The sequence below is a fragment of the Cyprinodon variegatus genome, unplaced genomic scaffold, assembly GCF_000732505.1.
Source record: "Cyprinodon variegatus isolate N-32 unplaced genomic scaffold, C_variegatus-1.0 Scaffold471, whole genome shotgun sequence".
Classification (NCBI taxonomy): Eukaryota; Metazoa; Chordata; class Actinopteri; order Cyprinodontiformes; family Cyprinodontidae; genus Cyprinodon; species Cyprinodon variegatus.
The window spans coordinates 503,774-517,674 of NW_015150924.1; the positions used below are offsets into that span (position 1 = coordinate 503,774).

Here is a 13,901-nt window from a genome sequence, read left to right on the forward strand (position 1 = left end):
TTATCTGCTTCTCTGTCTAATTTCAGTAAATAAACCGCTAAAGCTACCTGCTAAACCCAGCCCACATCCGCTGATGTCAAAGGTGCATCACAAGTGGCCAAACTGTGTCATGGAGACACAGTTAAAAAAAAGAACAGACTGCAGCTACTGAGAGTACAGTTGAATTATTGTTGTACCCTGTATTAACCTCCACAAACACTTTTAGTTGATAGTTTTTTTCATCTTCAAAGCAGTAAATTCCTGTAAATTCCTTCACCAGTGCTCTTGTGAAGGAAGGCACCTTGTAATGATTAGCTGATCTTGACTTGTCCTTTCTTAGGGTTCAATAAAAAACATTATTGGGAATCACTGGTATGACGTAATTTTAGTTAATCTTTACTATAACTGTGGCTAAGAGATAAAATATCCAAGTATGAAGTCTTTTTTCCCCTGTACATTTATTACAAACAGACTTATCCTGTTTGTCTATCTATCTTTCTGTCTGTCTGCCTGTCTATCTTTCTATCAGCACAAAAAAAAGATTGCTCAATACAACGGAAAAAAAAATTGGTTGAATTTGACCAATCTGGCTGCTAGATATCCAAAGAATATTTTGGTTAGAACAACAAATCTAATTTGGTAGTGTATTTCACCACTCTATATTGGTTAAATGGCAAAGCAAACAAATTGGCCACTTTAACCAAAGTATTGGTTGAGTACTATAGAAACTTTGATAGACAAGGATGGAGTTTGAACCCACAATCCTTTGGTTGCAGGGCAAACTCCTGCCACCATTACCATTAACATTTCCTGGAATTTAACACTACTACCAATGGTACAACCAAGCTAATACGGAGATTTGCATGCTCTACATATACACATCATTGTAACTGTTCTCTAGGTCCATAACTATTACACACTACACCTGACTACAGCCAAACAGTGAGATTAGTAAACCATCAGTTGCCATTGTTTTAACCAATTGAATAGGTTGATCCAAAACCAATGGCTTGATAAGTTTCTGAACAAGCCATTGGTTGATTTAACCAACTAGATTGACTATCTGTCTTTCTTTTTGGTTGTCCTTATTAAAAGGGATTGCTGCAATGCATCCTCTTTATTGAAATTATATTTGTGAAAGGGGGGGGTGTTCCGCCTTCTTCTACTGCCTACATTCCCAATACCAAATATTTAAGTGTCTGGAAAAGTTCAAGGGTTTTTAATACTTTTGAAGGGAACTATAAACCACGTATACTAAATCAGTGACAGACCTAAAACACTCAGGATACATTTGTCCTGAATGCATGCCTTATAGACTTAAAGAGTAGAAGTAAACTATCTAGGAATCATTTTAAAAAATAGGAATCCACAAAAAACAATATATTAATTGAAACAGACATTTATCACATTTTAAAAACATGAATCACATAAACACATTTATATAATAATTTTTAGAATAGCTTCTTCTATGTTTTTTAGGGTTGAAAAAGTCATATAAAGCTTCACATAAAAAAACAAAACATTTCTGTAGACAAATTACCTTGTTGAACAGAAGCACTGCAGAACCACAACTTGTTGTGCAAACAATAGTTGCACAATAGTCTAATTTGAATAGTAAAATTAGCCTGGGTGAGGAGCCTGAACTGACATTAGGATTTACATGAGGATACATTTCTCCTCAGCTGTCTGCCTTAGCTCAGTCACTTTGCTCTGGGCTGTGGTCTTCAGTGCATCCAAGTCCATGTTTTGAATCTTGTTGAGGAAAGAATCATTGGCCTCCTCTTCCTCCTCATCTTCATCAACCATTTTGGCCAGCTCCTCTGGGAGATCGACATCATCCCCAGCCATCTGAATCATTGCACTGTCTTGAGCGCTCTGTTAAAATCATGGAGAAAACATAATATCTTAATAAATGTATTATATGTCATTTAAAATATTTATTTATTTAAACATTTAACCCAGCACTAAGTAATCTTTCCACCTTCGTTAAATATTTTCATAACTTTTGTGATTATACCTTGACTCACAACTAGTTGAATAACACCTCTGACATGGCCTGAGGGGGTCTGTATTGTTTTCACTGGCACAAAGAAACTTTGAGGAGGGGGTCAGTAACCCTGGCACACAAAACATCTACAAATGTTTACACTGCTTTACGGCATATACATTATTATCCCCTTTCCTCATTTGTTATAAAAATGGAAGCTGATGTGACTAAGTTACCCAGAGAGAGTCTATATTTGTGCACATTGTGTAGGATTGATATTCCGGCAATGAAGCACCTTCTTGCAGGGCTTGCTTTACACTCTGTTTCCTTTGCAGTTATGAAACAAAACATTATATTTATCTGTTTCAAGGTTTTAAACTTATCAGCACATCAGTCGCTGATGAGTTGGGGGGGGGATATGCAGGAATACGGTACAAAACCATGGCTTGTTTCTTATTTTCAATGTAGTCATATAACATTGTTTCACCACAATGAGATTTATTACTTAATTGCAAGCACTTCTTTAAAATGTATGTTTATATGCTCTCATTATATTCAATTACTCTCATCACATTTATTAAAGTTGCCCCAGTGAGACATAAAATAAATCTGTTTTTCCAAATTTGCCTCTGCCTCAGCTTCCAAACTCCACGGCAGGTTTGAGTGAGGGTGTGAGAGTTTAAATGATGCACATTGTTCTTACTGCTCGATCAGCTTGGTGGCACCAAAATTACACCAAAGATGTTGAGCAAAAGAAGATGAAATGCAAAGTTTGTCTAAAAACTGTCGGGACTACCCAAAGAAACACATCCAACCTCCACCACCTACAGCACAACCATGCTGTTCAATTCAAAGATGTGCAAAAGGCTCCATTACCTTTGTGCAAATATGTTTGGAAGAGAGATAACATTTTTCTGCTGTTTAATGAGACATTAGCCCCATTTACACTACCCCTTTGAAACCAATCCGAGTTTAGATCAGTTAACCATGCCGAGCTTGGTTCCTTACAACCATTTACACATCGTGCTAGCACTGTTCCCAGCCTCCTAGTGGCAATCTACGGTACTTGCTTTCATTTCAGGCTTAGTTTATAGCACTTTGTTAGTGTTAAAGGTGAATTCCCCTAATGCACATGCATGTTCAGAATGACTGATTGCAATCAAGTCTAAACTCTCACTACATTTAGCCAGAAAGAGTAAATGCTAAAAGTCTCCGAATTAATGCAGTTGGGTGAGTTTTTATTTAGAAGGACATCTTTTTTTTACCAATTTGAATCAAAAATTAAATTAAATTGTACAATTATCTGTATGAATTTTATATCTTTTTCTTTATTTTGGAAATTGGCCTGACACTACTATTTGCTGTGAATTGGTTCTACATCAATAAACTGAACTAAACTGAGCATCTTGAACAGAGACAGTGTCTCCTTCCAGAACAGCATACAGTTATAGTTGGCAGCGTACATTCTGTACAGGTCATCTGTTCATAAAGGTGCATCACAAAGATATATGTTGCTATCAATCAGTGCATAGCCCTTACATACTTTCCAGAACACATAGCTATTTTGTCATAAACAGCCAAGGATTAACAATAATTGATATCCATAGATTTTTATTATAAATTCTGATATTTACAATTAAGGAGACGTAGAATGATTAGAGTTGTACTTACATCAGGTAGACGGTATTTATCTCTGAGTGCAACTCTCAGGTTTGCCCTCTCAGCCTTCTTGGTTGCAAAGTCTTTGTCTCGCTCAATCCTGCAGAACACAAAGACTTCCGATAAGACTGCAAAGTTGGCTCATAGAAAGAATAACATTTACATAGACAATTAAAACTTTATTTTACAGCAACCTCACATACTCTGGCATTCATTCATAGTATTGTTTTACTGGTATTACAGCTGAAGGGCATGGTATTAAAAAGTTAAAGGATTGGCAGAGCAGGTGGCAAAGAGCAAAGCCTTTTGTAACTTGGTGTCTCAGCACCAGCAGCATCACCCCATTAAATGGTTTGTGCACATACATCCTATCTGAGTTGATTTGGCTATTCTGCTTCCATTGTTGCTCTTTTTTTGGGCACATCAAAAAGTGGAAGGGATTGTTTTTGCCCTTTCTTTCATATAACTCAGTTCATTCAACTGAAGACCCTCAAATCCACCCCCTCCCCCGTCACCTCAGGGCTCTGTCCTGGGGCCCCTGCTCTTCATCATCTATCTCCTTCCCTTTGGCAATATCTTCCGCAAATTTAACATCCACTTCCATTGCTATGCCGATGACACCCAGCTCTACCTCAGCACGCAACCATCGTCCTCCCTTCCGCCCGCCTCCCTCACAAATTGCATCTGTGAATTAAAAGCCTGGTTCACCAACAACTTCCTTCAATTAAACAGTAGTAAAACTGAGGTGCTCCTCATTGGCACCAAATCAACTCTTTCCAAAACCGACAGTTTCCAAGTTACTATTAATAGTTCCTCCATGGAAGACTCAATTCTCCATTTTAAAATGCAACTCAAAACCCATCTGCTTAAGATTGCGTATTCTCTTTAAATATCAATTTCACTGTCACAGCCTCTGTAATTTTTAAATGTTTCTATTTTGTTTCTGACACTGTGCTTTTATGCTTTTGTACGGTGACCTTGAGTGTCCAGAAAGGCGCCTTTTTAAATAAAATGTATTATTATTATTATTATAAAGTATCCAAAGCTCAGTCAAATTTGAGGAAAACCATCTAGTACGTTGGTTTCCAGGTCTTGCCACAGATTCTTGATAAGGTGTGGGTTTGGATTACTTAAAGACATGAATATACTTTGATGTATGAATTTAATTTTGTCCATGGTGACATTTTAAGTTTGTTTTGCTGGAAGGTCCATCCAGCCTCCAGTCTTTACACTGAGAAAAAGAATGCAACCCTTTTTTGGCATTTATCTAATCATATTTAGTTACTTTTACACAATTGTTTCATGTTAGCAGGGTTGAACATAAAACAATTAATTATTCCCTGCTTTTTACATTTTAAAACTACAACAAGAAATTATTTTGTATTCACACATATTAAGTAAAATATTATATTTTTATTATTTAAAAAAAAAACACCTGGAAACAAGTGGGGGGTTTTTCAGCTCATTCTTACTTTTTTAAACATTATTGTACAACAAATTAGTACATTTTAAAAATAGCTATACCACAATATAAGTTTGCTGTTTTTTATTGTCAAGTGTTTTCTAGTTTCATTATTATTATCTTTGGAGGGGAAGGGGTGGCCATGATCACCCTAAGCCAGGGATGTCAAACTGGTTCCAGAAAGGGCCATGTGGCTGTAGGTTTTCTTTCCAACCAAGCAATAGCACACCAGACTCCAGTCATCTTGTCAAGGTGGTCCAATCTCAACATGATGACTTGATGATATGAATGGAGTCTGATGTGCTATTGTTCAGTTGGAAAGAAAACCTGCAGCACTTTCTGGAATCAGTTTAACACCTGTGCCCTAAGCCAACCATTGGCCACCCTTATCAGGGGATTTGTTGGACGTAATTCACCACCTCTGGTTCCCCTCTTAGACAGAGGGTGGAAGCAGGAATACTCTGAAGTAGAATGTCTCAACTAATTTGGCATTTTAATTATAAGTATAATACAAATAAATGAAAAACAAAAATACAGTAATTATTCACTTATAAGTTTGTTTTCAGCCACCGGTCAGTGTAAACGGGTCCCTGGATGGCCAAACCTGGCCACTGCGTCATTGTTTATATTCTTTGTATTGAAATCTATTAATTGTTTTGGGATGTAGTTGATAATATTCATGTTTATATTTGAATCACCTTTTCCTCCCAATCCTCCTTTCCTTCTCACCTCATTGTTTTTATCCTCATCAGCTGTGTCCACTTCTCTCCTGTCTGTCTGTCTGTCTGGTAATTGGTTTTCATGCATCTTTAGATGCCTGGTTTCTGTATCTTTCTTCCAATTCCTTGTAATGGGTAATGTTAGAACTTTATTTAGCCAAAGCTCTTTATTTAGTTAAAGCTCTGTGCTTTTAGGTTCTCCTTAAATTTAAATCAATGATAATTAAATGTCAGGGTGTAAAACTCTTTTTCACTCTTTTTACCATTATATTTATCCTCTTCTTATTGATTGTTGGGATACTGACTGGAGCTTTAAAATGCCATACAGATGTGTGCCTTTTTAAAGCAAAGCTGGTGTGCAAAGCAGACATGGGCAATGTGGAGTCAACAAGTCATCTCCATATCATATATTTGTTCTACCCAGCCACTGAAGCAGGTGAGTCCAATCTTCACCGTGAATTAACCTGTGCAGATTGGACTCACCTGGTTAATTGGCTGGGGAGATTAAATACATGACATGGAGATGACTTGTTGACTCCACATTGCCCATGTCTGGTGCAAAGTACTTTACACTGCGTCTCAGCTGAATTGCTCTAAGTTAAACCATCACGAACTAACCTGCTGAACTCAGATTTACCTCTAACTGACGTCAATAGTGTTATTAGCCCAATTTTGCAATAATGTAATTCTAACAGATACCTGTCAGTTTCCTATTTGCTGGATTTGTCTTGTCTATTTAGGGGTGGTCTGCTCTAACCCTGATTTAATAAGATTAGCCTTCACAGGAGCAACAGCTTGGCATAAATCCTCCGTTACTTGATGTCTTGGTCAGGACTGTACTCTTATCTCATATGCCTCGTATGCTGGAGTTTCAGCTCCTACTCGCACACAATTAGTCAGACCAGCACAAAAGTTGCAACAGACAGATTCACACTTTTACCATTGGTCAGTTTGAAGAGATTTTTGTGGATTGTTGGAAAAAGAAAGAAAAGGACAGCAATCAGTAACCATGCAGACCCTGAAAAAAGTAGCATGAATTTCAGTTGTTTGAGGCACAAAAAAAGGTAAACCTAGTCTAACTTTCTTCTTAAGTTGTTGGCGATAAGACTTTAATTTTATTACAAGTTTCCCGTCATCTAATTTGTGAGTGACTCAAAAGGCCAGATAGGATTTGCTAGATATCTTGCTTGGACCTGCAACCCTGCCACGATATTTGTCAAAAACAATTAAATTGTTCCCAATTGAAGGTAACGAAAAAGTTCAGCCTCAGAGTTTAAGATGATTAAATAATTATTGTTTTAAAGTGCCCTGGCTAAGAGATGAGTTTAATGGTGGCTTCTATCCTGACAGGTTATTTACACACAAGCTTTATCTGCTTCTCTGTCTAATTTCAGTAAATAAACCGCTAAAGCTACCTGCTAAACCCAGCCCACATCCGCTGATGTCAAAGGTGCATCACAAGTGGCCAAACTGTGTCATGGAGACACAGTTTAAAAAAAGAACAGACTGCAGCTACTGAGAGTACATCCATATTCAAACAGTCATTGAGAAACATGAATGTTTTAAAGTATTCAAACAAACAAAAAAGCAGCCATTAAAATGTCCTATTAAAATGACCTAAGCTGAGTCCTGAACAATATAAAGAATTTTCACTACTTTGACATGTCCTGACTGATTAATGCCAAGCTAGATGTTATTTTAGATGAGTCCAACGTGCAATCAAGATTTAGCTTTAAAATAATTCAAATTTGTGTAACATAAAGTTATTCTTTTTGTTTTCCTCAGTTATCTACTATTCTTTGCAGCTGCAGCCAATCCTTCAATTTGGAAACAAAACAATCCTCTGAAGGGGATTTGTAAAGAGGGAAAGCTCAGACAAGATTCTCTAGATATCCTGATTCGTCCTGTGAAGACTGCCACATCATTTGCCAACACTGGCAACAAAGTGTTGAGCCTCATATGTTAATTAATGAAATAATTATTGTTCAGAGGCAATTTATAACCTGGCATGTCACCTGCCTCTATTTAATTTGAGCCCCAAGGAAAATAAATCCCCTCCTAAAGCTAACAGCTGATTTTTCTTTGAACTTGTGCCACATTTTTTCTAATCTTATCTCTTATCTAAGTTATTAGGTTAATAATGGTATTATTTTAACAAAAAGAAAATTAGAATAATACCTCAACATCAGCTTGTACTGCTAATATTGCTTTGCACTGAAATAAATGACAGGTTTTCATATTTTTTAGACTCAACAGGATTGCTTTAAAGTAAGCTGTGACACCATTCCCAGAAACCAGCCAGGTGAAACTGAGACTGAGAAGTTCCCTTTGCTGAGGAGAAGCAAGGTGTTAAAAGTAGGAGAAATCAAACCTCCGTTGTTTTAAATTAAATAATTTGATGGCTAATGCACTCCTTCTCTGGTGTACATTCCAAGTTGGATTTTGAAAAACCATGAGAAAAATAAGAAAATAGCAAAAGAAGCTAAATGAAGCTCCATACTGTGAACTATATTCAGTTTTCCAGTCTGAAGCAGCTGGACCAGATCAAATCTTCCCATCCATCTTTTTTCCACTGTGCTGATCAGCTGTCTCTGGTTTTCACATACATTTGTATCACCTTATGGGAGACATGCCATGCTCCACTCTGGTTCATAGCCCCCTCCATAATCACCCCGTTCCCCCAAAAACAAACAAGGGCCACAGGACTACATTGCCTTAGACATATTGCCCTGAACCCAGTAGCAATGAAGTCCTTTGGACTCCTTGTGCTGACCTAAAATTCATTACAGGCCCTTTTCTGGTTCTGCTGTAGTTTGCCTGTAGAGCAATAAGGTCTGTAGATGTAAATAAACTCCAGGAACCTATGCCAGGAACATGTTTGTAGACTTCAGCCGTGCCTTCAGCACCATAAACCTAGCCCTGTTGCAAGACAAGTTCATCCTGGCAAGCATGCCTGACTCCACCTGCAGAGGAATCACAGACTTTAAAAACAGACTGTTGCAGCATATGTAGCTAGTAATATGGGGCCTTGACAAACCATCTCCACTTATCCACAAGTTATTTCCCATCTACTGTTTTTCCTGTTGACCAAAAAGCAGAGAGGAAAGAACCCCCCAGGCCCATCTTTGAGTCTATCCTCTCATTCTCCAGACTTAGACTTTTATTGTCATTTTGTCAGCAGTGTACTATCACCATCTGGTACACTGCTGCCACCACCAGGGACAAAGGAAGGCTGCAGTGTATAGTCTGCTCTGCATAGAGGGTGATCGGTTAAAATCTTCCTTCTTTTGAGGAACTGCACTCATCCAGAACACAAAGCCAAGCAGGTATAATTGCAGATGACCCCTCCCACCCTGGTCACAAACTGTTTCAAACTCTTTCCTCTGGCAGAAGGCAACGTTTAACCAGGACCTCAACATCCCGCTAGAAAAACTGCTTTATTCCCATCTGACACTGATGTCATTGACAAGGCTGAAGTTCCCAACTGTCAATTTTCTATTGGAGGAAGAAAGCCTGACTTCATACAGTTGTTCATTTTATCTGCCACAGTGCCCTTTCTGTACAACTTGCATTTCTTTATTCCAAATGATATATTCTTCTCTTTATTTACTTTAACTGTATGCTTACAAGTCTGTATGTAATACATTTTTCACCAAAACAACTTGCTGATATGAGTGGTGCAGCACTTGGCAATAGAGCTGTTTCTGATTCTGAAAAGTTGTAATGCTCTCCAATTCAATTTCTCTATTTTGTGCTCACATAAGAATTTTCACAAAAGGTGCAACATACACTTGGATTGTGAAGGCCAACAGAATCTTTAGCATCTTTAGCATTATCATTTTTAACCTGTCGTGTGAGCTTTTCCTACTTTGACTGTGCTGCCTCCAGTTCATACTTGCCACTACTGTACACTATTCCAGCCACTTAATTATGGTGTTCTTTATATCCCTTGATCAGTGCCTATGTATGGGCTGTGTTTCAGTATAGAACTGTTTAATAATTGGATTGAACATAATGCTTCCTCAAACCTTTTGTAGTACACGGTGTAAAGATACTTCTCTCTCATTAATGGTTCCTCCTAATGGTTGTTTTACACTCTGCGTTCTTCTGCTTCAGGGATTTAGCAGCTCATAATCAAGGTGTCCTGATGTACTTCAGGGTCTGTATTGTTTTTGTCCTGGATCTCACCATGCATACATTCTGAAGAGCTTCCTTATCTCAGTATCATGAGCTCCGTTTGTTCCCTGCCTTTGACAAGGCAATTACCACAGACAGTGTGGAATCTAACGTCTGCAATGTATCCATGTTGACATCTTCACTTTACTTTCAAAGTGTTATATGATTGATTTTCAGGGCTTGCCTAAATAACTGCAGATACTTGATCAGATTTGTGCTTGCCTGTAGGATGTTTCCCTGGTTACGATCATCTTCACCCATTGGGACACCAACTTGAAAATATTAACTTAAATTGACTTGCAGAGCTCACACACAGAATGCACACACATGATAATACAAAATAGATACTTACTGTGTTAACCATCACAAAAAATGAATAATGATCATAGGAGAGTGACAAGAACTGGTGGGGAAATTAAAATAATAAAAAATAAAAAAAATCTGGAAAATGTGAGTTAATTAAAGTCGCTTTTATTATTAAGGTGTTTAGCAGCAGTGTTGTTATAACATGTTTACCTGATATTTTGCAGCAAACAAAATTTGACATTTCTTATGATTCTAATCAGTTATCAAATTGTGTTTACTCTGCAGAAACAATATATTTTATTGTGTGCTCCTTAAAAAAACTACTTTTTGTCATTATGAGGAACGTTTTTTTAATCATGCTTGTTTGCAAAATTGTATCGTTGGAAAAGAAGATGCACCCCTGACTTTAAGATAAAGTGTTGTATTCATATATAAATTTGTCTTTGTAAGAATCATAGTAGGTACAAACCTTTGCCACATGCCATATCAATGTCATAAAGCAGGAAATAAATGCTATGGATTCATACAGTGTAGTTTCTCCCAGGCTTCCTTTTAAATATTTTTCAGAAAAAAATGGAAGGGATGCATATTTTATGTTCTTCACAAAGCTTGCGTTTAATTTTATAATATATCTGTGAAGATTCTCAGTCATCCAGGTCATGGTCATGCTTGAAAAAGTTCAGCCTAGGCAACTGGATGTGAAGTTTTCTAGAAGATGTTTCACTTTCCATCCAAGAGGCTACTTAGGTGTGTATAACATACAGAAGTTTGTTTGTTCTAAAATGATTTTAGCTGATGAAGGCATTTATATTTTTCATTAAAATATGTTATGTTGACAAGTTTTAAAATGATAAAATATTTACGCAACATGTATTTTTTTAATTATGCTAAAAGTGCTTTCCCCCCTCAAAATCCGCTTTTCAATTACTTGCATTTTTGTTTAATCAGGTTTTGGTATAAACGTATTGGTAACGAAAGCTTTTTTTTTTTTTTTTACTTACTTTTCTTCCACCAGCTGCTTCTGGTATTCTTCAAACTCCTCCCTGGACATGCCTTTGGACTCGGCCGTTTCTTTACCACCTGCTCCAGCCTTTCCGTCACCTTCACCAGCTCCATCAGAAAACCCCTTTAACTTACTGCCCAACATTTGATTCATAAGAAATGCCATAGCTGTTTAAAAAGGTTGTTGAGTCTAACTTGGAATGACTTGAGGAGAGAAAAGAAAAGTTTATGGCAAATTAATTTCTCAATATTTTCTCATTGATAATGTATCTAAAAGAGTTGCCCAGTATGTAAACACCCCACTTGAAACCTTGTCTATAGTGTATCATGATGATTAGGGTGTATCAATAACTTGCTGCTCAAGTAAAACCAATAAAGAGCTTATCTCATATCTAAACAGTGTAACAGATGGTCTAGAGCCACAGAGCCACATACTTGCTGGTCGTGAACGCTGTCACAGTTGTTGTTGTCATAACCAAGCTACCTTATGGAGAATAATTATGTTAGAGACACATAACTACATAGATGTCATAGTGATGAAGAAACATTTTTGGATTGATTAAATAATGAGTCTATATTTTCATTTTGTTGAAGGTATTGTGTGCAGTAAGCTTGATAAACATTAAGCCCTTACTTTAGAAGACGAAACTGGCTCTGTTTATCTGTGTCATTGCTGTTCATTTAAATTTTACTCTGCATTTTCCAGGGTGTGTCTGCAGAGAACAATCTTCTATTTCCTTAATTACTCTTTTGTGGTTACATTTAGACACAACAGCTCTAGTTCAGACATAAGGAGAAATTCCCAAATATATGTCATTATGAAATCAGAAGCTAGAAAATCTTAAAAATGGAGAAAGGCCACAATATTTTGCATCAACTCCTGTTGCAGCTTCTAAAAAAAAAAGGATAAATGTAACGTAACGGCATGTAATGACATGCCGTTACATTTATTCTTTATTAAAACATGAATAATCCAGATGGAATGGTAAATATCCTTTTCCCTTTTTTATTGCTGTGAAACATCATATGAAATATATGAAAATTAAAAAGATATACATGCATATGCAGCAAAATTAGAACAGTGTCTAACTTTGTAGTGTTACTAAAAACAAATAATACTAATATTTTGGTGTAAATATCTAAAAGAATACTATATAATAATAAATATATAGTTACTATTCCTCATATTTTGAAACTTCTCTAAGTGCATTGAATTGAAAACATACAACCAAAAATGCTGTAAGGTAATATTAAGCATGATGCATATACATTTAGAAAACTGAACAGTAAATATATATCATCACATTAAAATATTCCAAAATTGTATCAAAGATTTTAGGATGATAATCAAACATATATGGTGCAAATATTGTGCAGAACATCAGGTTAATTAATTTAAATTTACTTTGTTTATATACCGTAGCACAAATTCAATCTCAAGGCACTTTACAGAGACAATTCAACTATATCATACAGTAAGGCTGGTAAAAATAGCTGCCAGAACATTTTGCTAAAACTTAGTTTTAGCTTCCTGTTATATATTGGTTAAATCGTCAAAAGCAGTTGATCTGCTGTGCACTGGTATGATGAGCATTTAGTAACATGCATTTTGCCCCTATTAGATCAGTAAATGCTTCATATCTATATTATTATTATTATTTCCTATGTCAAATTTTAATTCATAGCTCCAGAGCATTAAAATCCCTGAAAAGAGCCTCATTTACAGGCAGCTACTGGGAATTTATTATCGCATACTACCAGTGATCGTTAAGATGTAATTACCGTACCAATGTAATAAATACATGTATATTACATGCACGTAATCAATTTAGCACTTTGCCACATCTGTATTATTGTGCTCCATTAACACATACATTTTATAGCGATTGATTTGTATAATATGTTGTATTACATGATTTAAAGACTTCATAATGACTATGCAATGTGATGTGGCTATTTTTTAATTATAGGTTAAAGTAAACAGCAAGTGTGTGTCAAAGTGATGAATTTATCTTTAATTTAAAAGTCTTAAGTCACCATGAAAATGAGAATATCATATCGTTGTTCGATGCTGTAGCGCACATATTTTTTTACATTGTGACTGGTCTAACAAGGGAGTACCAATATGGCGGACGGTGGCTTTTCTTCAACCCCATAATACCATCGGGCAATCAGCAATCGTGAATAAATAGAGATCAGTGCTTGAAGAGCGTTTTCTTCCACCTTTAAGACTGTCAATCATGATTCCACGCCCCTCTCATATGTAACCACGCCCCTTGCACAAATGCGGGGCTAAAAAGTGAAACAAATTTTTTTTTGACAAAATACAAAGATTATAATTCCGAAAACATAAAAACTGAACTGAAAACAATTAGTCCTCGAATATAAAATATTGAAAAGATAAAAAGCATATTTTCTTCAAAATTATTCCAGAATCGAATCAGTATTTATTCTAAACTGTGAAAAAAACTTTGTATTTTTATTTTTATTTTGAATGGTTGTGTTTGTCAACTTTCATACAAAACATTCAGTTTTCAAATTTTAGTTTTTCAATTAAAATGTATTTCTTTTTATTTAAAAAAACTAATATTTTGGCCCCAATTTAGCACCA

General features: G+C 36.2%; 1 protein-coding gene across 1 annotated transcript; it reads right to left on the reverse strand.

Moving 5' to 3' along the window:
* Window positions 1-1,596: 1,596 nt before the first annotated feature.
* Window positions 1,597-11,456, reverse strand: LOC107094216 (complexin-4-like). Its single transcript, XM_015389718.1, has 3 exons — window positions 11,290-11,456; window positions 3,638-3,725; window positions 1,597-1,854 (listed from the first exon to the last, which is right to left on the reverse strand). The coding sequence occupies exons 1-3, from the start codon at window positions 11,454-11,456 to the stop codon at window positions 1,636-1,638; spliced, it is 474 nt and encodes a 157-aa protein (XP_015245204.1). The 3' UTR covers window positions 1,597-1,635.
* Window positions 11,457-13,901: the final 2,445 nt, after the last annotated feature.